The sequence below is a fragment of the Nycticebus coucang genome, chromosome 22 (assembly GCF_027406575.1).
Source record: "Nycticebus coucang isolate mNycCou1 chromosome 22, mNycCou1.pri, whole genome shotgun sequence".
Lineage (NCBI taxonomy): Eukaryota > Metazoa > Chordata > Mammalia > Primates > Lorisidae > Nycticebus > Nycticebus coucang.
In genome coordinates, this window is record NC_069801.1 from 24,936,743 (window position 1) to 24,962,589 (window position 25,847).

General features: G+C 41.5%; 2 protein-coding genes across 2 annotated transcripts in view; one reads left to right on the forward strand and one right to left on the reverse strand.

Annotated features, from left to right (window-relative positions):
* Positions 1–25,847, reverse strand: part of SNRNP40 (small nuclear ribonucleoprotein U5 subunit 40) — a 37,438-nt gene that overhangs the window by 6,121 nt on the left and 5,470 nt on the right. The window contains exons 4-8 of the mRNA XM_053576853.1: positions 24,978–25,143; positions 21,539–21,661; positions 8,063–8,183; positions 4,424–4,506; positions 2,347–2,408 (exon numbers count right to left, since the gene is read on the reverse strand). Of these exons, the coding sequence (XP_053432828.1) occupies positions 2,347–2,408; positions 4,424–4,506; positions 8,063–8,183; positions 21,539–21,661; positions 24,978–25,143 (555 nt within the window). The remainder of the gene's footprint in view (positions 1–2,346; positions 2,409–4,423; positions 4,507–8,062; positions 8,184–21,538; positions 21,662–24,977; positions 25,144–25,847) is intronic.
* Positions 22,103–22,805, forward strand: LOC128575296 (vacuolar protein sorting-associated protein 29). Its single transcript, XM_053576859.1, has one exon. It carries the CDS (start codon positions 22,175–22,177, stop codon positions 22,721–22,723), a length of 549 nt encoding a protein of 182 aa, XP_053432834.1. The 5' UTR covers positions 22,103–22,174; the 3' UTR covers positions 22,724–22,805.

The window sequence follows — 25,847 nt, forward strand, 5'->3', positions numbered from 1 at the left end:
ATGAGCTCTAGAGTTAGAAAGACCAGGGTTCAATTCTCAGAGCAACTGTTTACTAGCTAAGTAAACTAGACAATTATTGACCTTCTCTGAGCTGCTTTCTTCAGTTATAAGGATGGAAAAAACATTGATCTTACAGCTTTGTGGAGAAAAATGAGATAATGTATGCAAAGTGCCTGGCACCTAAGATGTAATTATAGCTATTGTTATTATCAGTACATTCATTATCAACACAGAATCTCATGAAATCAGGAGGTTGAATCAATCACCCTTGGTTAAGTGAGACTGGCCAACCTTCCTGAAGTTCTTTATAGGATCAGTAGGGGTCTGAAGTTTGAACATGAGGAGGTGATTTGTAAGTTAGAAAAGAGAAATTTGCCAAATCCAGGCTGAGCTATAAAGCAGTTTTCTGAGAAGGAAGGATACATCTCTCAGGCACATAAAAGACAGCAGAACCCCACATCTCCAAGGGTTTACTTCATAGGCCTGAATCTTGATGGCTGCCAATTAGATGCTAAATTTAGAGGGTTTTCTTGTCTTTTCCTTACTTTGGCTTGGCAACATTCGGCAGGAAACAGGCTCCTTATGTAATAGAGCTGCTTGTTGACTTGGGGCTAATTGGAGAGGTGGCCTGTCAAATCTGGCCAACCCCTGGCAGGCACAAGCAGGCTTTCCTCAGACCAGAGCCCTGCTTCCACATAAAGTTTAAAGGAACACTGGGGAGAGGAAGAGGTAAAACAAGACATTATAAGTCAAAAAAGGCCAATGTTAGAAGCAAATTGTCAGAAAAAGTACTCAAATGCAATTTGAAAGCCTAATTACAAAGAAAAGATAAACTATCTTTGCTGAAAATTATGTAAAAATACTCTGGTTCTTACTGGAATGCAGGATACCTCAGTCTGTTCCTTAAGGTCTTCTTTAGTAACCTAACAACTGAAATGATTTTAGATTCCCTATTCAAGGCAGCCTTCTTTGAAACCACTTGGACTCAAATCATCAATGTGGCACTATTTCACCTGGACTCTTTCTTTTCTTCCAAAAAATACCTGAAACTTGTCTATTTTTCCTGGTATTAAACTTGTCAGAGGAAAAAAGGAGACTTTAGAATTTAAGTGTTGTTCACAAATAGAAAGGTACAGAACAAACCATAGTGAAGCTCCTAGGTAGCAGTGCCAGGTCCCCGAACAGTGGGAAACCCTGGAATATGCTGAAGGTCTAGGAAAGGCTTCCCATTTATAGGATAATGCTTGTTTCAATCTGGTAGGAGAATCTCTACTGGGAAGAATGGGCAGCGTTAAGCTAAAAAGGGTCAAGACACCTACCAATGGGAACTAAATCCAGAATTTGCCATTAGAGGGTCTCATTCTTTACCAGCCCATCAACCTTGACACCCAGATATCGCTAATTAACCCATTTCCCTCCCAAGTACAGGTTACCACAGACATACCAAGTACAACAGCATCTGACTGAAGAATACCCGGTCCACATGCTGCCACATCCCTCCCCTAGCAATCACGGCACTTCCTCCTAATCCAGATGCAGCTCTGAATCCTCAACACAGGCAACCATTACCAATAGCTTGGCTGATACACAGGGTAAAATCTGGCTGTCATCCTTGAGCTAGAAATTTATTTGTGGAATATGCACTGACAAGCACTGCCTTGGGTTCACATAGATGACTAAGACTTATTCCCTCATCTCCAGGGGCAAATAATTTAGTGGCCCATTATGTATGTCTAGCCATAATATCTAATACACGCTAACAAAGATGAGATGTATGAGGTTTGACTACAGCACAAAGCAAAGTGCAATTAGTTAAGCTCCAGAGGTGAGACGGTGAGAGAGAGGGGGGACCAAGGAAAGTTTATAGACAATGCAGAGATGGTTCCAGAGATATGAGCATTTGGACAATGGAGAAAATGGCATATGGGCGAGAACCTCAAGGTGAGAATGCACACTGGAGGTTAGAACAGCAATGTTCCATGTGAGTAGCACTGTGGTGATAGTGGGGAAGGTGGGTATCTGACATGTATTCAAATGAACTGAAGCATGGTAGGAGAATCTGATGAGGAAGACTAGAGAAAGATATGAGTTTAAGTTTCATTTAGAAGACAAAAAGAATACAAGAATCAAATAAACTATTAACTCTCTAGGTCTAAAATGTACCCAAAGAAGTTAGAAATGATGTGTTTATCTAATGTGGTTTTTAAACCCTTCATACTGCACAGTTTCATCTCCAAGTACAGTTGTAACTGTTTGCTCTGGCTCTGTATCTACATTTCATGTATTAAACATGAGAGGCTATCTGGATCGCTACATCATTCTTTACTTCACACCAGTAATCCTTACCTGTCAGCTGAGCCAGCTGCTATTTTGCTTCCATCAGGTGACCAAGAACATCTCAGAAGATTCTATAATGACAAATAAGTATAAATCCAATTAATAGTTACACAAAAATTCCTCAATGCTAGGCTAGAGAATTACTGAGACTTTAAATTTCCTAAGGAGAGTTTTAATTATTCTCCTCAGAAAAATGATCAGTAATTATCTTTATGTTCTGTGGCCCAAAACAGCATAACTTGTTATTTTATACCATATAAAAACTGTAGAAAATGCTTAATTTACAGTTAATTAGATTGAACCTGGCAACAAAATTTTGTTCTTCCTGTAAGTGGAGGCTCCCTCTGCTCCATTTATCTTGATCTTCATTAAATATTTTTTTCTATTTATCTTGAAGAAAAATAAAAACCAAACTGAACAAAACACAAGATACGGTTGATAAAGTAAAACTGAATTTCAAGGAGCTCTCAAAAAACCTTCATTAATCTCTATTAACAAATTCTCTAAGGGGATAAAAGCTGCTTTCAACAGAGCTGACTTGGAATTTATTTATTTTTGAGACAGAGTTTTATTATGTCACCCTCGGTAGAGTGCCATGGCGTCACAGCTCACAGCAGCCTCCAACTCTCGGGCTCAAGCGATTCTCTTGCCTCAATCTCCCTTGCATCTGGGACTATAGGCAACTGCCACAAAGCCTGGCTATTTTTTTGTTTGTTTGTTTAGCAGGCTCTGACCAGGTTTGAACCTGCCAGCCCTGGTGCATTTGGCCGGCATCCTAACCACTGAGCTATGGGAAATTTGAAGGTTTGAAAAAGAATCTCTGGGGTGGCACCTGTGGCTCAGTGGGGAGGGCGCTGGCCCCATATACCGAGGGTGGTGGGTTCAAACCTGGCCACAGCCGAACTGCAACAAAAAAATAGCCGGGCATTGTGGCAGGCACCTGTACTCCCAGCTACTCAGGAGCTGAGGCAAGAGAATCGCCTAAGCCCAGAAGTTGGAGGCTGCTGTGAGCTGTGTGACGCCACGGCACTCTACCAAGGGCGATAAGAGTGAGACTCTGCCTCTACAAAAAAATAAAAAAAATCTGTTTTTCAAAACTTGGGCTGTGATGTTCACTGAGGGGAGAATGTATTCTCAGGGTTCTAACACCTGGTTGCTGGGGAGGGTGACCATCTGGGTAACAGCAAAGGGAGCCTGAGGTACACACCGAACACTGATATAGGCTCGGCACCCATAGCACAGTGGTTACAGTGCCAGTCACATATACCGAGGGTGGTGGGTTTGAATGTGGACCGGACCAGCTAAACAACAACTGCAACAAAAAATAGCTGGGTGTTGTGGCAGGCCCCTGTAGTCCCAGCTACCTGGGAGTCTGAGACAAGAGAATCGTTTAAGCCCAAGAGAGTTTGAGGTGGCTGTGAGCTGTGATACCAAGGCACTCTACCAAGAGTGACATAGTGACAATTCTGTCTCAAAAACAAACAAAAAAAAACAACCCAAAAACAAAAACACTGATATAAGAGGGTGAAGTTCCCCAGTAATGAAAAGGCTAGTTGTGGGCGGTGCCTGTGGCTCAGTGAGCAGGGCGCTGGCCCCATATACCTAGGGTGGCGGGTTTAAGCCCAGCCCCAGCCAAACTGCAACAAAAAAATAGCCGGGTGTTGTGGCGGGCGCCTGTAGTCCCAGCTACTCGGGAGGCTGAGGCAGGAGAATCGCCTAAGCCCAGGAGTTGGAGGTTGCTGTGAGCTGTGTGACGCCACGGCACTCTACCGAGGGCAATAAAGTGAGACCCTGTCTCTACAAAAAAAAAAAAAAAAAAAAAAGAAAAGGCTAGTTGTATCCTGTTGAGGATGGACTGAAGTCAGAAGTCTTTTTTGAGGGCTGACCCCTTCTCTATTGGGCTACGTGCCTTCAACCCTACACTGCTTAGTTTCATTTCTGGCCAAGGACATTTCTGATTAAGAACAGTGTGAATGAAATGCAGTCCATTCTTAATAGAGCTACTGCTATCTATCCTTAGCACCACCTTAAATGCTCCTTTGAATTAGATGGAGATAAGTCTACTCTTCTGCCATGTAGAACTCACCTTTTCAAAGTTGTGCACATTTCCTTGAAATATCTTCACACACCTCTCTTTGGGGGCAAATGGCCGGACATCCCAGACACGAACTGCAAAACAAATCCAAATAAACCAACCAAAATAACTCAGCCAAAGGCTTCCTGAGCACATTATGAAATTATGTCAACAATAGATACTGTATCCTCAGTGGTGCAATATGACACACTGCTACCTGTTAAATTTCTTTTCTTTTTTTTTTAGCAGGAATAAAATGTATCCAAGTCCCATTAACTGGGGCTAGCTAGCTAAGGGGGTAAGAAAGAGAAATGTTAAATACACTGTTGGGGATATGCAATAGAAGGCAGTTGGGTGACACTCATTTAGAAAAAAAAAAAATTTTTGCAAGTGATTCTTTTGACAACTCAAGAGTCACATTCAGCCAAGCTGAGTGACAACCTAAATACCACGGACTACTGTGACAACATCTATACAAACCAAATTTCAAATACATTAACAGAACACTGTACCAAAAATCAGAAAAAGTAAACTTTGATTCTAATTCTAGTTTTGCACTATATATGGGTGACATCAGGCAAATAGTGAGACTGTTTGTACCTTGGTTTCCTGCTCTGTAAAATGAGGAGAAAATTGTGGGGTTTTTTTGTAATTTAAGTTTAAAAATCTGAAATTATTATGGGTAAATAACCGTTTTATATATATATTTATAGGATACTTCTGATTTTTATTTTCTTAGAATAGGGTCTCACTCTGTTGCCCGAGCCAGAGAGCAGTGGCGTCATCACAGCTTACTACAACCTTAAACTCCTGAGTTCAAGTGATATTCCTGCCTCAGTCTCCCAAGTAGCTGCAAATACAGTGCATGCCATCATGCCTAGCTAATTTTTTTTATTTTTTATAGATACAAAGTCTATTACCCAAGCAGATCTCAAACTCCAGGCCTCAAGTGATCATCCCACATTGGCTTTCCAAAGTGCTGGGACAACAGGTGTGAGCCATGAATCTGTCCTATATGTATGTTTTGATGCAGGAATACTATGTGTGATCATCAAATCAGGGTAACTAGGGTATCTATCATCTCAAGCATTTATCATTTCTTTGTGTTAGAAACATTCTAAGTCAACTCTTTTAGTTATTTTAAAGTACACTATATAACTAACTGTTCTTTGTTTAAAATAAAACTATTTTAAGAATCGAAAGAGGCTCAGCGCCTGTGGCTCAAGTGGCTAAGACACCAGCCACATACACCTGAGCTGGTGGGTTTGAATCCAGCCTGGGCCTGCCAAACGACGATGGCTGCAACCAAAAACTAGCCCAAAGGGGCGGCACCTGTGGCTCAGTCGGTAAGGCGCCGGCCCCATATACCGAGGGTGACGGGTTCAAACCCGGCCCCGGCCAAACTGCAACCAAAAAATAGCCGAGCGTTGTGGCGGGCGCCTGTAGTCCCAGCTACTCGGGAGGCTGAGGCAAGAGAATCGCTTAAGCCCAGGAGTTGGAGGTTGCTGTGAGCTGTGTGAAGCCACGGCACTCTACCGAGGGCCATAAAGTGAGACTCTGTCTCCACAAAAAAAAAAAAAAAAAAAAAAAAAAAAACTAGCCCAAAGTTGTGGTGGGCGCCTGTAGTCCCAACTACTCGAGAGGCTGAGGTGAGAGAATCGCTTAAACCCAGGAGTTGGAGGTTGCTGTGAGCTGTGATGCCACAGCACTCTACCCAGGGCAACAGCTTGAGGCTCTGTCTCAAAAAAAAAAAAGAATCATATAAATTAGGCCTGGCATGGTGGCTCACACCTGTAATCCTAGCACACTCTGGAAAGCTGAGGTGGGTGGATTGCTTGAGCTCAGGAGTTCTTGACCAGCCTGAGCAAGAGTGATATCCTGTCTCTACTAAAAATAGAAAAACGGAGGCAAGAGGATCACTTGAGCCCAACAGTTTGAGGTTACTGTGAGCTATAACACCATGGCCTTCTATCTAGGGCAACAAAGTGAGACTCTGTCTCCAAAAAAAAAAAAAAAAAAAAAAAGAATCAAATGAATTATATGAAAAGGTCTAAAACTTGGAGGCAAGAGACAAAAATAAAGAATCTATAATTTTATTATGCAGCTATAATAAGAAATTCTTCTTACTCTTAAGTAATTACTTTTTTCTTACTATTATTTTAACAATGCCAGAATTGGACCAGGTGTGGTGGCTCACACCCGTAATACTAGCACTATGGGAGGCCAAGGTGGGTGGATCACCTGAGCTGAGGAGTTTAAGATCAACCTGAGCAAGAGTGAGACCCCGTCTATAAAAATAGCCAGGTCATGTGGCAGGTGCCTGTAGTCACAGATATTTGGGAGGCTGAGGTTAAGAGGATCGCTTGAGCCCAAGAGTTTGAGATTGCTGTGAGCTATGACGCCATGGCACTCTACTGAGGGGGACAAAATGAAACTTTATCTAAAAAAAAAAAAAAAGCTACAATTAGCCAGGCACAGTGGCATGCTCCTAAAATCTCATCTCCCATCTACTTGGGAGGCTGAGGTGGGAATATTACTTGAGCCCATGAGTTTGAGACAATTTGGGCAACATAATGGGATTAGTGAGGCTCTGTCACAAAAACCAAACCAAACCAAACCAAACCAAACCAAAACAAAACAAAAAAGGCTAGAATTAGTCAATGGTAAATCCACTGAAATTAGGATATGTGTAGAAACATTCACTCTAAGTAGAAGCTACAGCTATTGTAACTAAAGCTATACCTATGGTAGAATTTGAGTGATGTAATTTTATTTGAGTGTGAAAAAAATACCAACACTAGTATTTAGGCATATAAAGGCAAAAAGTTATGCATGAAAGTTTGCTATTAAGATGAGAAAACAGTCAAAAGGTAAAGACCACTTATTCAACAAAATATTTATCAGATACAACTGTTGTTACAAAAAGTTGGTGAATGCATTTTAGTTCCTGACAAGCCCATGAAATTGCATACCAGGGCATTTCAAAACTCCTTCAATACTGAGTATATAATCCAGCAAAGCATCTTCCTCTTTTGCTATAGTAAAGCCATTCTCCCATACTACAACTCAGAAATAAGCAAAGAGAAAGGTGAAGTTTGTGTTTGCATAAATCTACAATGCTGAGGTGTGTCAATGAGAAGACACACACCAATGGTTCTGGAGAGGAGAGGGGAGATATATAGGCAGAAAAGAATATAACAAGTCTATTGATTACTCAAGCTTGGTGCTCTTTGAAAATGCTTGAGAACTGCCTTAAATGGCCCACTAGACTCACATCTTTCTTTTTAAACTAATCACCCAGAGTTTCTTATACCTGTTTAGATCGACAGCATACCAGAGCCAAAATAAGACTTAATGGTAAAGTCTCTTGTTAATGTAGAAACTGATGCTCAGAGAGAAGAAATGCAATATGCCAAGTTGCTCAAGGACTAGACGGCAGATCTGGGACTAGAGTTCTAGATTCTTGACTATCTTGTCTAAAGCCTTTCCTTTCCCATTACAACATGTTCTAATTGGTGGAATCTGTGAGCCACCCTCAACTTTTTCCTTGGACCTTCATGTATCCCCGTACACATTTTCAGCACCTAATGCCCACTTTCTTTAGGGTGCACAGTGCCTGGGCACCAGAAAAGCTTTATTCTCCAAAGTTACCTGTATTGTCCATTGCATTAGACAAGAGATAAGAGCCTTCAGAACTTAAGCTCAGGCCAGTCACTGAATCTGCATGGCCTCTCATGGTGTAAGTCAGCTTGTTTTGGCGCAGGTCCCAGACCTGCAAAAACAAAAAGGTGCTCCCAGAAATCAAACTAGTAACAGAAGAGAAACAGAACTACTCAAGATACAACTGCCCAGAGATATCGGTATCCCTTCTTAATCTGGTTTAGTGGGCCAAATATCACTTTACCAAAAAATACAGGATTTCTGTCAAAGAGGACAAAACTTTTGTCTTTCTAGTGAGTCAAAGTTACTATGCTGACTAGACAGATATAAACTATGTCAAGTATTAAGATAAACTGCTAAACAACAAATAGTAGAATTCAGAGAGAATACTTACAAATCACAACAAAATAACTAAATACCATTTAAAATGCTTACACTGGCTTTGCACCCGTAGCTCAATGAGTAGGGTGTCAGCCACATACACCGAAGGTGGCAGGTTCGATCCTGGCCCGGGCCTGCTAAACAACGACAACTGCAATCAAAAAATACCCAGGCATTGTGGCGGGCCCTTGTAGTCCCAGGTACTTGGGAGGCCGAGGCAAAAGAATCGCTTAAGCCCAAGAGTTTGAGATTGCTGTGAGCTGTGACGCCACAACACTCTACTGAGAGCGACAGAGTGAGACTCTGTCTCAAAATAAATAAATAAATAAATAAAAATAAAACGCTTAAACTGTGATTTTTAGCCACTAAAAAAAAAAATTGTTAGGGCTCGGTGCCTGTGGCTCAAGCGGCTAAGGCGCCAGCCATATACACCTGAGCTGGCAGGTTCAAATCCAGCCTGGGCCCACCAAAGAATGATGGCTGCAACAACAACAACAAAAAAAAAATAGCCGGGTGTTGTGGCGGGTTTCTGTAGTCCCAGCTACTTGGGAGGCTGAGGCAGGAGAATCGCTTGAGCCCAGGAGTTGGAGGTTGCTGTGAGCTGTGATGCCACAGCACTCTACCCAAGGCAACAGCTTGAGGCTCTGTCTCAAAAAAAAAAAAAAAAAAAAAAAAATTGTTAGAACTACATAAAACAGGCTTGACGCCCATGCTCAAGGGTTAGGGCACCAGCCACATACACCGGGGTTGGCGAGTTCAAACCCAGCTTGGGCCTGCTCAACAACGATGACAACTACAACGATGACAACTACAACAGCAACAACAACAAAAATATAGCTGGGCATTATGGTGGATGCCTGTAGTCCCAGCTACTTGGGAGGCTGAGGCAAGAAAATGGATTAAGCCCAAGAGTTTGAGGTTGCTGTGAGCTGTGATACCAAGTCACTCTACCCAGGGTGACATAGGGAGACTCTGTCTCAAAAGAAAAAAAAAAAAAGAACTACATAAAACTAATAAGTCTAACATCTGAAAAAGGCATATAACAATATGCAATATGCAAAAATATATATGCTTAAAATTTTCATCCAACATAATATGTATACTCACATACACAATTATATACATGTTCTAACTGTACATACATATGCACTATAGAAAAGCATATTTATTAAAAGAAAATAAATTGAAGATTCACTTTTCCACATGGAAGAAAGGTAAAATAAACAGGTCAGCTGAAAATAGCCTAAATGTCTAACAGGGAAAATAGATGGTTTATTAAGTTATGGCTCACAACCACATCACAACACCATGATTTTTCACACAAGAGATAGCATGACAGAGTAGAGACTTGGGGTCAGAATGAACCAGTCTCTGCCACTCAAGAGTTACGTGTCACTGGGCTACTAACCCTTTCTGAGCCTCAATATCTAGTTTCTACGGGGGGAGGGAGGGGGAAGGAGGGGGAAGGAGGGGGATTAATGGGATTACACCTGCGGTGCATCTTACAAGGGTATATGTGAATCCTAGTAAATGTGGAATGTAAAGGTCTTGGCAAAATAACTAAGAAAATGCTACAAAAGCTATGTTAACTAATGTGATGAAAATGTGTCAAACGATCTATGAACCAAGTGTATGGTGCCCCACGATCATACTAATGTACACAGCTATGGTTAATAAAAAAAAAAAAAAAAAAATCTAGTTTCTACGCTTCTTGTGTTTAACGCATGCCTGGCACATAGCAGGCCCTCAATGATGTGTAGCTATTGTTAAAATAGTTTCTAAAAATAACTCTGAAGACCAAGTGTAAAAATATTTACATAATAAGGTATTAAGCACAAAAGGAAAATACAAAAATGGCATTTAAATTCAGATAGACTATAACTATATAAAATATATATACAAACCAACAGAAATAGTCTGGATGTTACATGGAAAAAGAAGAGCAAAGAAGGTTATTGCTGTTATACAAAATTTCCCTGAAATTTTATTGCATATGGCAATGTAGTTTTTCTTTCTTTTTTTTTTTTTTTTGCAGTTTTTTTTTTGGCTGAGGCTGGGTTTGAACCCACCACCTCCAGCATATGGGGCCGGTGCCCTACCCCCTTGAGCCACAGACATAGTCCTGCAATGTAGTTTTTCAAGTGAATAAAATTTTTGCTGTTCCTTAAAGCAAGACACTTTCCCTCATCCAGAAATGAGTTAGGTGTAATATACTAGAGCAACACATAAGGCAGACAACTCCACTTTCTGTCACTAACTCTTTCATCTTTCATGTGTGGTGCCCAACATACACTACGGTAATTTTTTTTGAGACAGAGCCTCAAGCTGTCACCCTGGGTAGAGTGCCGTGCCATCACAGCTCACAGCAACCTCCAACTCCTGGGCTCAAGTGATTCTCTTGCCTCAGCCTTCCCAAGTAGCTGGGACTAGAGGTGCCCACCATAACACTTGGCTAGTTTTTTTTTTTTTTTTGGTTGTAGTTGTCATTGTTGTTTGGTGGGCCTGGGCTGGATTTGAACCTGCCAGGTCTGGTGTATGTGGCTGGTGCCTCTGCTGCTTGAGCTACAGGTGCTAAGCCACATTACAATAATTTTTTATGTCAAAATATTTGCTGCCTCAGTAATCAGGAAAGGCTTGAAATAGTTGACATTTTGTTCAAGCTGTTAGTTATCCTTCCTCTTCAATGAGTCACTATTGAAATCTTTAGCTTTGTAACTGTAAGAGGATGCAATTTGCCACCCCTCATAGCACTTGTGTGCTATTTCTAAACTTTCCTCCTTGAGGCCTGTATACCTTGTTTGTGCAGAGCCAAAAAATATGCAGGAATTGGCACAAAGAGAGTTAAGCATAATATTTTGCAAACATATTAATTAGCTGATTACTGAAAATTAGGGCAACTGATTATTGGCAGGCATTGTTGGGGGTTAAAAAAAAAAAAAAAAGACCTGCTTCCGCGACTCACCCTTGTAATCCTAGCACTCTGGGAGGTTGAGGCAGGAGGGTTGCTTAAGCTCAGATGATTGAGAACAGCCTGATGAAAAGTGAGACCTGTCTCTACTAAAAATAGAAAAATTAGCTGGGTGTGACATTGTGTGCCCATAGTCCCAGATATTTGGGAGGCTGAGGTAGGAGGACCTCTTAAGCCCAGGAGTTTAAGGTTGCTGTGAGCTGAGATGATGCCAGGGCAATCTAGTCAGGGTAACAGAGCAAGATCCTGTCTTTAAGGAAAAAAAAAAAAAATGGACGCAGTCCCTATTCTCAAAGAGGGTCCAGTCTAGCAGACATATAAACAATGAGAGACCTATACAAGGTGTAGTACCAAGTAACAAAGAGAGCACAGGGATTTAAGTTTCTTGTGAACAGGGATGAGAGTAAGACAGGGAAGCTTTCACAGAGAATAAAGCGCTTGAGCAGGGTATGGAGGAAGAGTTTTGTTTTGTTTTTTCTACTTCAACAAATTGCAAAGATATTTCCTGAAGGTAGTATGTAAAGCAGAGGCATGAAAAATTGCTGGACTATAGGGAACTAGGCACTGGGAGGCAGCAGATGATGTCTGAGAGGTAGGCTGGCAGAGACTAACTCATGAAAGGTTCTGAATGCCTGACTTGGACTTTACCTTCCTCACTATGGAGCTACAGAGTTTCAAATCAGGGGAATGAATTGATTAGATTTATATTCTGGAAAGATCCCTATGGCGCAGATAACTGAAGGGATGGGACCAGAGGGTGTGAAATCAGTGAAGATCTATTCTACCCCTTTAACTATTACATTAAAAAAAAAATTACCAGCTCAGCGCCTATGGCTTAAACAGCTAAGGCGCTAGCCACGCATACCCGAGCTGGCGGGTTCGAATCCAGCCCGGGGCTGCCAAACAACCGATGGCTGCAACCAAAAAATAGCCGGGCGTTGTGGCGGGCGCCTGTAGTCCCAGTCACTTGGGAGGCAGAAGCAGAAGTATCACTTATGCCCAGGAGTTGGAGGTTGCTGAGAGCTGTGATGACACAGAACTCTACTCAGGGTGACAGCTTGAGGCTCTGCCTCAAAAAAAAAAAAAAAAAAAAAAAAAGAAAAAGAAAAAGATTAGCAACTAAACTCCCCTCCCTGACTAAAGCCCACACAGGATTACCAGAGAGTCTCACTTGAACACCCTTGGTAGAGTGCTGTGCCATCATAGCGCACAGCAACCTCAAACTCTTGGGCTCAAGCAATCCGCTTGTCACAGCCTCCTAAGTAGCTGGGACTACAGAAGCCTACCACAACGCCCAGCTATGTTTAGAGATGGGGTGTCGCTCTTGTTCAGGCTGGTCTCGAATCTGTAAGCTCAGGCAATCCACCCGCCTTGGCCTCCTAGAGTGCTAGGATTACAGGCATGAGCCAGCGTGCTCAACTTAGTGGCATTTTCTTTGTATCTTATTTTCCTCTGACTCCAATCTACCACCAGGAAGAAAGTCTAAAAATGGAAGAATAGCATATTATCTCACAGAACTTGTTCATCTCCGATTTTATTTATTATTATTTTTTGAGACAGAGCCTCAAGCTGTCACCCCAGGTAGAGTGCTGTAGCATCACAGCTCACAGCAACCTCCAACTCCTAGGCTCAAGTGATTCTCTTGCCTCTGCCTCCCAAGTAGCTGGGACTACAGGCACCCGCCACAACGCCCAGCTATTTTTTGGTTGCAGCCATCTTTGTTGTTTGGTGGGCCCGGGCTGGATTCAAACCCACTAACTCTGGTGTATGTGGCTGGCGCCTTAGCCGCATGAGCTACAGGTGCTGAGCCCATCTCAGATTTTATTTTATTTATTTATTTTTTGAGACAGAGTCTCACCATGTTCCCCTTGGTAGAGTGCTGTGGCGTCACAGCTCATAGCAACCTCAAACTCTTGGGCTTAAGCGATTCTCTTGCCTCAGCCTCCCAAGCAGCTGGGACAGGTGCCTCCATAACGCCCGGTCATTTTTTGGTTGCAGTTGTCAAGCAGGCTCAAGCCGGGCTCAAACCCACCAGCCTCAGTATATGGCCAGCGCCCTACTCACTGAGCTATGGGCACTGAGCCATCTCAGATTTTAAAATGAGTTCCTATTCCTTATTCCTTTCTCAGAACGGTGTATGTGTATGATGCTGTATGAAATAAGACTAAAAAGCAGACAAAAATGAGTTCCTATGCCTTATTCCTTTCTCAGAACCGGTGATGCTGTATGAAATAAGACTAAAAAGTAAACAAAAATGAGTTCCTATTCCTTATTCCTTTTTCAGAATGGGTGATGCTGTATGAAATAAGACTAAAAAGCAAACAAAAAACCAGGGCTCTCTGAAGAGCACCTCCTAATGCAGTGAGCCAGTGTAGTGATTTGTCAAGCAAGTGCTCAAGACTGGTAAGATAGTCAGGTGAAAGGAAAAATAAAGACGGCAAGCCCCTAAATGCTTAAAAGGTACTTGTTAATTGACTAGAGGCAACAAGATGGAAGGGTAAGATTATCAGTCCCCTAGGGACAGAGCTCTGGTCCTGGCTTTATCACTGAGTGAGTGATGACTATGTGATCTTTGCCAGATCACTCTTGGGGCTTCACTTTAGTCAACTATGAAATAAGAGGGATTGACTAGATGTTTAAGGTTCCTTTCAGGTTTAACATTCCATAAGTCTATTTCTAATTAAAAAGGAGTCTCTCTCTCTCCGATATTTAAAGAAATTTATGAGGTCTTGAGGACAATTAAGAGTTCTTCTAGCACCAAGGACAATTACTCTCCTAAGCATGTAACAACCAGTATTTCTCAATAGGGAGAAGATTATCTTCTAACTAAATTCTAACATGGTCTCACATCTCTCCAGCATACCTCTTAGTTACACAGGAATAAAAATAAAAACAAAAAACTATAGCAACTTGATTTCAAATACTGTGTTAAATGATGTTGCCAGAAAACAATGAGGCAGTCTATATCCAAAATCTAAAACATACTTCTACTTTTTTTTTTTTTTTTGAGACAGAGCCTCAAGCTATGGCCCTGGGTAGAGCGCCGTGGCCTGGGCTGGATTCGAAACGGCCCGCTCAAGTGTATGTGGCTGGCAGCTTAGCCGCTTGAGCCACAGGCGCAGAGCCTTTTTTCTTTCTTTTTTCTTTTTTTGTGAGACAGAGCCTCAAGCCGTTGCCCTGGGTAGAGTGCCATGGCATCACAGTTCACAGCAACCTCCAACTCCTGGGCTCAAGCGATTCTCCTGCCTCTGCTTCCCAAGTAGCTGGGACTATAGGCGCCTGCCCGGCTATTTTTTTTTTTGGTTGCAGCCGTCATTGTTGTTTGGTGGGCCCAGGCTGGATTTGAACCTGCCAGCTCAGGTGTATGTGGCTGGAGCCTTAGATGCTTGAGCCATAGGCGCTGAGCCCATACTTGTACTTTTTAACACATTAATTTTCATTTGGAAATCTATTCTAAGGAAACAAACACAGTAAAAATTTCATGCACAAAGTTATCTGTCACGTGATGCCCATGCCAGAGACAGATTTTATGTCCAAACTCCAAAAGGGAGGGGGGGTATAGGAAGCACACCCAACTTCCTTTCCCATCATGCTCAGAACTCAGTTTTACAGTTTTTCTGGGGTTCCTTTGCCCAAGAAGGGCTCTGTTCAGTTGGTGGAGGACTTAGGGTTTTGTTTTTAGTTTACAAATGAATCTGTGGGCTTGGTACCTATAGCTCAGTGACTATGGTGCCAGCCACATACACCAAGGGTGGCGGGTTTGAACCCAGCCCGGGCCTGCTACACAATAATTCAACAAAAACTAGCCGGGCGTTGTGGCAGGCACCTGTAGTCCCAGCTACTCGGGAGGCTGAGGCAAGAGAATTGCTTGAGCCCAAGAGTTTTGAGTTTGCTGTGAGCTGTGATGTCACAGCACTCTAGAAAAAAAAAAAAAAATTCATGCACAAAAATGTCCATAGCAGCACAGTTTGTGATAGTGTTATACATGAAACAGCTTAAATGTATGACATTTAGTAATACTAAATTATTAAATATTCAAATAATAAAAGTAAAAATGATGATGATGATAATGGCAGCTGACATATACTGAACACTTAGTATGTGCCTGCCATGGTGCTGGGAATATTTTACCCCTATCTCATTTAATTCATATAACAATTGTATGAGGTAGACTACTCCTATTTAGAGATAAGAAATAGAAACTCAGAGAAATTAAAACAACTTTTTAAAGATCGCAAAGCTAGCAATGAAATGGCAGAATCAGAAAAATGATCCTAACTATACTGCTATATGACCAAAATATAATGCTAAGAAGAAAGTAAGAGTGATGTGATACACAGCAACTGGGGCCCTACTTTAGTCTAGGAAAGTCTCTCTGAAGGGGAGCTATGCAAGTGGAGATCTGAAGACAAGAAGGAGTCAGTCATAGCAATACCTGGGGAGGGAGGAGGTTCCTGACAAACGACTAGTTGTAAGTGAAAAGAGCATCATATAAGATTTTATCTAAAGCATGATATTAAGACACTCTATACAAAACACTGTGGTACAGAAAAAGACTGGGAAGAAATATAGTGAAGTATCACGAATGACTGAATTTGGATGATGAGACTACAGTGATTTATTTATTTACTTTTACAATTTCTTTTTTTTTTTTTTTGAGACAGTCTTATTATGTCACCCTCGGTAGTGTAGTGGCATCACAGCTCACAGCATCCTCAAACTCTTGGGCTTAAGCAGTTCTCTTGCCTCAGCCTCCCAAGTAGCTGGGACTATAGGCACCCACCACAATGCCCAGCTATTTTTTGGTTGTAGTTGTCATTGTTGTTTGGCAGGCGTGGGCTGTACTCGAACTGGCCAGCTCCGGTATATGTGACTGGAGACCTAGCTGCTGAGCTACAGGCGCTGAGCCTACTTTTACAATTTCTAAATGTTCTTCAATGAACAAAATGCCATTTTAATTATAAAAATATTTCAATTATAAAATCTTTTTTTTTTTTCTTTTTTGGTTTTTTTTGGCCAAGGCTGGGTTTGAACCCACCACCTCCGGCATATGGGACCAGCGCCCTACTCCTTGAGCCACAGGCGCCGCCCTCAATTATAAAATCTTAATCTTTGATTGATTTATCTTTGTCACCCAGGTAGAGTGCAGTGGTGTCATCACAGCTCACAGCAACCTCCACCTCCTGGGCTCAAGCGATTCTCCTGTCTCTTCCTCCCACGTAGCTGGGACTACAGGTGCCTGCCACAATGCCTGGCTATTTTTTGGTTGCAGCACTGTTGTTTGGCGGGCCTGGGCTGGATTTGAACCCACCAGCTCAGGTGTATGTAGCAGGCGCCTTAGCCGCTTGAGCCACAGATGCCAAGCCATTTTTCTTTTCTCTCTCTTTTTTTTTTTTTTTGTAGAGACAGAGTTTTACTTTATCGCCCTCGGTAGAGTGCCGTGGCGTCACACAGCTCACAGTAACCTCCAACTCCTGGGCTTAGGCGATTCTCCTGCCTCAGCCTCCCGAGTAGCTGGGACTACAGGTGCCCACCATAACACCCAGCCCTCTGTGTTTTTTCGTTTTATCCTAAACTGAAGCATACATGGCAGGTATTCTTTGACATCTATAATAAAGACTTGTTCCGGGCGGCGCCTGTGGCTCAGTGAGCCGGCCCCATATACCGAGGGTGGCGGGTTCAAACCCAACCCCGGCCAAACTGCAAAAAAAAAAATAGCCGGGCGTTGTGGCCTGGAATGTTGATGGACAGATTAAAGACATTTTAGTTTAGAAAGATAGGCCAGGTGTGGTGGCTCACATCTATAATCCTAGCACTTTGGGAGGCCCAGGTGGGAGGATGGCTTGAGGCCAGGAGTTCAAAACCAAGCCTGGTAAACATAGTGAGAGCCCATTTGTATAAAAAAAAAATTAGCTGGGGCCAGGTATGGTGGCTCACATCTGCAAACCTAACACTCTGGGACTGCTTGAGTTCAGGAGTTTGAGACCAGTCTGAGCAAGAGTGAGACCCCATCTCTACTAAAGACAGAAAAAACTAGATGATGTTGTGGTGGGTGCCTGTAGTCCCAGCTACTCAGGAGGCTAAGAAAAGAGGATTGCTTGAGCTTACGAGTTTGAGGTTGTTGTAAGCTATGATCATGCCATAGCACTCTACCCAGGGTGACAGAGTGAGACTCTGTCTCAAAAAATAAAAACCAAAAAAACAAAACAAAACAAAATAAAAGATTAGTTGGGCATGGTGGCGTGTGCCTGTAGTCCTAGGTACTTAGGAGGCTGAGGCAGGATTGCTCAATCCCAGAAATGTGGGTCTGTACTACTTCACTGCAGCCTGGGCAACTAAGTAAGACCCTGCCTCCAAAAGGGGAGGGGGAAATAAAGACTATATGGAAATGATATATATTTATAAAATATATGGAGTAACTAAACTAGTTCACCAAATTGTATGAAACTAACACCAGCATAGTTTCTAAAGAAATACAATGTTTTAGAAAAAAGGTAGTGGTGTACCTAAACTGCTGTACCCATGGGAATATATTTCATTCCTCACAGTTGAGACAAATTCACATTTCAGAGCCAAATTATTATCTATCAACAGAGAATGCCTGAAATTTGCTATCAGCAGAAATAACCTATCCTAAGAGAAGGTATAACATACCGCATGCACCTTTGAGAAGACATATAAAACCTCCAAATTTTCAAAGTGGATCAAGTATACCTTCTTTAGAATGATATAGCAGTACTGTCTATAGACGGTCCATGAACAGTCCAGATACAGAGCCTGAAGTTAGCCATATTATTTGTTGTAAGAAGACTTTATACTAGCACAAGTGTATTATTCTTTGCTAGTCTATTCCAGTGAAGATAAGGGCATCAAAGTTTTATATCTTAAATAAAAGAAGCTAGTCTCAGAGGTTACATACTATATGATTCCATGTATGTGATATACTTGGAAAGGAACTATAGAGCAAAGAGATCAATAATTGGTAGCAGCTAGGGATAGGGAGAAAATTTGACACAAAGGGAAACACTGAAATTTCTGGAGCAATAGAAAGAAAGAAATTATTCTGTACTCTGTGATAGTTACACACTTTAATGCAGACATTAAAATTCTTACAACTGTATAGCAAAACCCGTAATTTCACTATATGCAAATCTTAAAAAGTATAAAAATTATCTCAGCTTGATGATACTAAATTACTTTCCTGTGTATAAGGTAGTCTCCCAGTGATTTTGATGCCAGTGGGTCTCCCAATTTCACTTTGAAAAATACTGTGCTAGCTATTAAGATAATCTCCGTTTCCATGCTCTGATTCTACATTTCTCCAAATATGTAGGGTGGAAAACAAATGGGAAATTCAATATGGGAAATGGTGATATCTTGAGATACTTATGAGACATCCATGTTGGGGACACTGAGCAGCTGGTTATCTACAGGAGTCTGAAGCTTAACATATGGGCTAGAAATACAGTTAGCAGAGATGATAAAATCATGGAAGTAGATGATGTTTGTCTGGGGAAAATGTACATAGCAAGAAGTGCACCAAGGAAAGAACATTGGGGAATAATGACATTTAAAGAATGCACAGAGAGGGCATGTACTGTGGCTCATGCCTGTAATATCAGCACTCTGGAATGCTGAGGTGGGAGACACTTAAGGCCAGGAGTTCTAGACAAACCTGAAAGAGACCCCAGCTCTACCAAAATAGAAAAATTAGGTGAGTGTGGTGCACATGCCCATAGTTCCAGCTACTTTGGAGACTGATGCAGGAACATGGCTTGAGCCCAGGAGTTTGAGGTTGCTGTGAACTTAGGTGGACACATGGAACTCTAACCTGGGCAACAAAATAAAACTTTGTCTCAAAAAAAAAAAGAAGGATGCATAGAGAAAATAATTCACAGTCATCTGAGAAGGGGTAGTATCTTCTAAGAAGTAGAAAAGTTTGTTGCCAAAGGGAAGACAGGAGGCCAGGTTTCTGGGATAGTGATTATTAAAAAAATATAAAAAAGACTAAAGCCAGATTGTTAGGGGTGATCAGATCAGGAGATACGGAACTGAAGAATGAATGAGATATAAGGAACCGAAGACAGTGAATGCAATCCTCAGGAGATTTCTCTTAAGTGTTAACAGCATGGTTCTGAAACCAAACTCTGGGTTTTAAATGAGGTTTCATCATTTATTAGCTATGTGACCCTAGTATAAGTTGGTATGCTTCTTTGGGCTAAGTTTCTTCATTTGTAAAATGGCATTAATAGTATTTATTTCATGGAGTCATAAAGATTAAATGAATTAATGATATAAAGATCTGAGAATAACACCTAACCAGAAAGTAAGTACTATGTATTAGATGATGATAAAACATGTGGAAATGAAGGAAGATTCCCCCTCCTCCCACCGAAAAGAGACATATGCATGATGAAACGTTGATGAGAAGTAGATAAGCAGAAGAGGTTGAAAGAAGGAAAGAAGGATTAAAACCCTTACATTTAAAGGACTACCTTTAGACATAAGCAAGAATATTTCTTTTTTCTTTTTTTCTGTAGAGACAGAGTCTCATTTTGTCGCCCTCGGTAGAGTGCCATGACATCACAGCTCACCGCAACCTCTGACTCCTGAGCTTAGGCGATTCTCTTGCCTCAGCCTCCATAGTAGCTGGGACCACAGGCACCCCCCACAACGCCCGGCTATTAAACAAGAATATTTCATCCACATTAACAGCAATGGAGGGAAGGAGGGATGGGCAAACAGTACAACTTTTAGGTAAGGACAACATAGGTTGAGTATTTACCTGACAGTTACTATTCTCATGATAAAGCAGAAGATAATGTTAATGTTTTTAAGATGGTTAAGAAGTCAATAAGTATAAGTAAGTATAAACATGAATGGTGTAGCCTCCCCCCAACTCCCGCCCTAAGAAACACTTCACTTTTACTGGCACTTGCTATGTCCAGGAATTCTGCTAGGTCTCTGATGCATTAGACTCAATGGCATCCCTATGAGGTAGATGCCACCACCATAGTTATTACTACCACCTTCACTGTTCACATGAGAGAACAGCCAGGCGTGGTGGCTCACGCTTGTAATCCTAGCACTCTGGGAGGTCGAGGCGGGTGGACTGCCTGAGCTCATGGGTTGGGAGACTGGCCTGAGCAAGAGCAAGACTCAGTCACTAAAAATAGCCAGGCATTGTGGCAGGTGCCTGTAGTCCCAGCTACTCGGGAGGCTGAGGCAACAGAATCAAACACTTAAGCCCCCGAGTTTGAGGTAGCTATGAGCTGTGATGCCACCGCACTCTACTGAGGGCAACAAAGGGCATCAAAACAAACACATGAGAAAACAGAGGCTTAAAGATGTGAAAAAACTTACTTGAAGTCACAAAACCAGAAAATGTTGAATCTGCGATTAGAACCCAAGTCAATTACTTGAAAGCCTGAGCTACGTACACTGTACTTCCTTACTGACTGCTAATATCTTTAATTCTTTCTCTAACATTATTACTGTCTCTAATTATTACTGAAACTTAGAAAACTTCCTTTCCATAGGGTCAAAAAGAAAAATATGGAGAGTTGTGCACAGAGTCACAAAACATGATGGTAAAAAAGGGCTGCGCCTATAGCTCAAAGTGGCGCTGGCCCCATATGCTGGAGGTGGCGGGTTCAAACCCAGCCCTGGCCAAAAACTGCAAAAAAAAAAAAAAAAAAAAAAAACAGGATTGCTTGAACCCAAGAGGTTAAGGTTGCTGTGAGCTATGACACTATGGCACTCTACCCAGGGTGTCAAAGTGAGACTCTATCGCAAAAAAAAAAAAAAAAAAAAATGGTTAAAAAAATATTTTGAATGTCTTTAGTCAGAAAATACACTCTATTTTATACACAGTCCTTACTCAGGGACTTCACATTTCTCAACTGCCTGGTTCCTGACAGCACTTAGATGAGATGCAATGTGACCCTTGCTTTAGGAATTCAATAAGAATATGAAAGAAAGAAAATAAGTTCCAAGTTACCATCTTTCTTTTATGTGCTAAAAAGTGCAAAGCTATCATAATCTCTGAAATTTAAAAAGATTTACCTTCTTGAGTGGAAATAGGTGAAAGGGAATGACAACATAAACATCAAACATACCTTGATATCGTTGTCTATTCCACCAGAAATAATCTGATCACTTGTATCATTGAAGGTCACAGCTAACACCTGGTATGTGTTCTGAAATGTCTGGATGGCTGCCTTCTTCCGGATGTCCCAGAGCTGAAGCAGAAGAACAGGACAGTGTATCAGTAACATTTCTTTAAGAAGTTATTGCACAGTATACTCCTAAGTACAAGACTGTGGACATGAATACATCTCTAATTGGGAACCTGTTCAGAAACTTTCTCCAACATCTTAGTAAAACACCTGGTAAAAAGTAGCCACAATTTTGCCAAGGTAACTGAAGGGCGATGAAACCACTTAGGTTGTATTTTCAGACTCCTTTGTCAACAACTGAATTAACAAAGTTAATCAACTTGCCATAAAAGTAGACATCCGCTACCTGGTTAGTTCATATATTCTTAGGACAAATTAGGATATTAAACCACTGTTTTGGCTCGGCGCCTGTGGCTCAAGCAGCTAAGGCGCCAGCCACATACACCTGAGCTGGCGGGTTCAAATCCAGCCCTGGTCCACCAAACAACGACGGCTGCAACCAAAAAATAGCTGGGGGAGAAGCCTGAGGAAGAGGGCGGCGGTGGTTGTGGTAACTGAGCGGATCCCGGTGACAGGATGTTGGTGTTGGTATTAGGAGATCTGCACATCCCACACCGGTGCAACAGTTTGCCAGCTAAATTCAAAAAACTTCTGGTGCCAGGAAAGATTCAGCACATTCTATGTACAGGAAACCTTTGCACCAAAGAGAGTTATGACTACCTTAAGACTCTGGCTGGTGATGTCCATATTGTGAGAGGAGACTTTGATGAGAATCTGAATTATCCAGAACAAAAAGTTGTGACTGTTGGACAGTTCAAAATTGGTTTGATCCATGGACATCAAGTTATTCCATGGGGAGACATGGCCAGCTTAGCCCTGTTGCAGAGGCAGTTTGATGTGGACATTCTTATCTCGGGACACACACACAAATTTGAAGCATTTGAGCATGAAAATAAATTCTACATTAACCCAGGTTCTGCCACTGGAGCATATAATGCCTTGGAAACAAATATTATCCCATCATTTGTGTTGATGGATATCCAAGCTTCCACAGTGGTCACTTACGTATATCAGCTCATTGGAGATGACGTGAAAGTAGAACGAATTGAATATAAAAAGTCTTAAAGCCAGGCCTGTCTTGATGACTTTTCTGGTTTTGTTGTTGTTGTTCATTCCTCTTCAGATCAAGTAATTAAACATTTAACAGTCACAAAATTGTATCACTTTTATAACATTTTGCAGTAAAATATATCATCTTTGTTAATGTTAATACATAATTGCTCTAAGCTTCTTGTAAACTATGAGAATATATTTAGTTTACGTTTATGGCTTGTATGAAAAAATGTCCACCACACCGTAAATGGTCATGTGCTGAGAAAAATTTATCCCTGTAAATACCTTCAAAGTTAATTATTTGGAACTTTATCTTAAAAGTAGTGCATGAAAAGAAAGAATCTAAACTTTCTTGTATGCATTTTTCTCTTCCCCTGTAATAAACATTTACCTTTCATTTATAAAAAAAAAAAAAAAAAAAAAAAAAATAGCTGGGCATTTTGGTGGGCGCCTCTAGTCCCAGCCACTTGGGAGGCAAAGGCAGGAGACTCGCTTGAGCCCAGGAGTTGGAGGTTGCTGTGAGCTGTGATGGCACAGCACTCTACCCAAGGCGACAGCTTGAGGCTCTGTCTCAAAAAAACAAAAAACAAAAAACTATTGTTTTTCTCTTTTCTTGAGACAGTCTCACTCTGTTGCCCAGGCAAGAGTACCATGGTATCAGTTTAGTTCACAGCAAGCTCAAACTCCTGGGTTCAAGTGATCTCATTGTCTTAGGCTCCTGAGTATCTGGAACTATAGGTACTTACCACAAAACCTGGCTAATTCTTTTTTATTTTTAGTAGAGACAAAAACTTTGCTCAGGCCAGTCTTGAACTCCTGAGCTCAAGCAATACTCCAGCCTTGGCCTCCCAGAGTGCTAGGATTAACAGGTGTGAGCCACCGTGCCCAGCCATAAGCCATCTACTGTTTTTCAAACTATAGATGCTAACATTAGAGTTGCAACCTACATTTACAAAACTAGAAAGGGTATGTCAGTGGAAATGGCATAAGAAATGCCACAAGTTTCTCCACAAGAGCAACAAATTAACGGGTAAAACCCCATTAGAACTGTCAAAACTCTAGAAACTAATCGAAAGTTTAGAGCAAACAAGCAAACTCTGAGGGAAAAAACCCCACCTGAATCCCAGTAAGATGTTTATAGTGTTTTAACTTAGGCTGTCTCCATCCCTGATTAGTTAAAACTTTGAAGACAACAGCAAACATTCCCAGTATAGTTTCTTAGCACTAGAGGAAGAAGAAATGGCCTTATTTTTTACTTTCAAAGAATTATAATTGTTTTTAATCTGTCTGGTGGTCACCTAAAGAATGAGCTCTAAGGCCTTGCATTTATTTTGCTCAACTTGGAACTTCCCTGAAAGCATTTAAAGGGAAGTACATTAGCCTCTGCTGCTTGGGTAAGGGATAACAAAGCAAATAATGGACAAATCAAAAAGCTTGGGAGGAAGGGTTGGGGAAGGAGACAATTTCAGGAGTAACCTTTGAAAAGCTCTGACACATTCTTGGGAATCTAAAAGGCCACTTGTGGCTGGGTGCCTGTAGTTCAATGGTTAGGGTGCCGGCCACATGCTCTGGGGCTGGTGGGTTCGAACCCGGCCTGGGGCCTCCTGAACAAAAAAAAAAAATAAATAGCTGGGCATTGTGGCAGGTGCCTGTAGGCCCAGCTACTCAGGAGGCTGAGACAAGAGAATCACTCAAGCCCAAGAGCTTGAGGTTGGTATGAGTTGTTACACAATGGCACTCTTCCGAGGGTGACACAGTGAGATTCTGTCTCAAAAAAAAAAAAAAAGAAAAAGTCATGGGCTTAAGTGATTCTTCCACCTCAGCTTCCTAAGTAGTTAGGACTATAGGTGTGTCCTACTATGCCCAATTCATTAAAAAAATTTTTTGAGGGCAGCGCCTGTGGCTCAAAGGGGTAGGACGCCGGTCCCAAATGCCAGAAGTGGTGGGTTCAAACGCAACCCTGGCCAAAAACCACACAAAAAAATTTTTTTAGCTCAGCACCCCTAGCACAGTGGTTATGGGGCCAGCCACATGCACCGAGGCTGTAGGCTTTGATGACAATTGCAACAAAAAAATAGCTGGGCATTGTGGTGGGTGCCTGTAGTCCCAGCTACTTGGGAGGCTGAAGCAAGAGAATTGCTTAAGCCCAAGAGGTTGCTGAGAGCTGTGACGCCACAGCACTCTCCCAAGGATGACATAGTGAGATTCTGTCTCAAAAAAAAAAAAAAAAAAGAAAGAAATTACAACACAGACAGACAATACTCACCTTAACTGTACCATCATCACTGCCAGTGCAGACAAGCTGAGGGCCCCTCCTGGCTGGATAACAGGAATTCACAAAGGAAGTATGTCCCTTTAGCCTTTTAACCCTCTCTCCTGTTTCACTATCCCACACTGCCACAGTTTTATCTGTGGATGCTGAGAAGAGCATACTAGAAAGAGGAAGAACAAAAAAGCAATAAAGACAGACATTAACAATCTGTCTTTCTGACTTGCCAAATTTTTTGAGATCACTGACAGACATGTTGTGCTTTGCCAGTGTGGCCCATGATGCTAGAATGCCTTACCCTACCCACCAAAATCCTAAGTATGCTTTAGGCCCAGTTATAAGATCTACCCTGTGAACTCGAAATAGACTCTGAAATTAATTACTTGATATAACCAAATTTCTATACTGTCTACAGATATTCTAAAATTTTTAGTCATTAAAATGTTTACGATAACAAATGTTAGATAAAGTTTTTGTTTAAAGCCTAAATAGTTTTGAATAGAAAAAAGGAGTTAGAAAATATAAAATTAACAGTGATTATCTTTGTAGTAGTAGGAATATAGTCTATTTGTTTATCTTTCTGCTTTTTTAGGTTTCTCAAACTAAATATTTTATTACTTTTATAATACAAATAGCTAGCTTCTACATAAATTACATTTTGCTTTACATCTTAAGAAAAACTTGGGATGGGTGGGGTGGTGTGCACCAGCTACTCAGGCGGCTGAGGTGGTAAGAGGACAGCTGTGAACTAGGCTGAGGCCATGGCACTGATAGCCTAGGCAACAGAGCGAGACTCTGTGTCAAAAAAAAAAAAGAAAGAAAAAATCTTCAGGGCTGTTGATGTATTCATATTTGCCTACATAGACA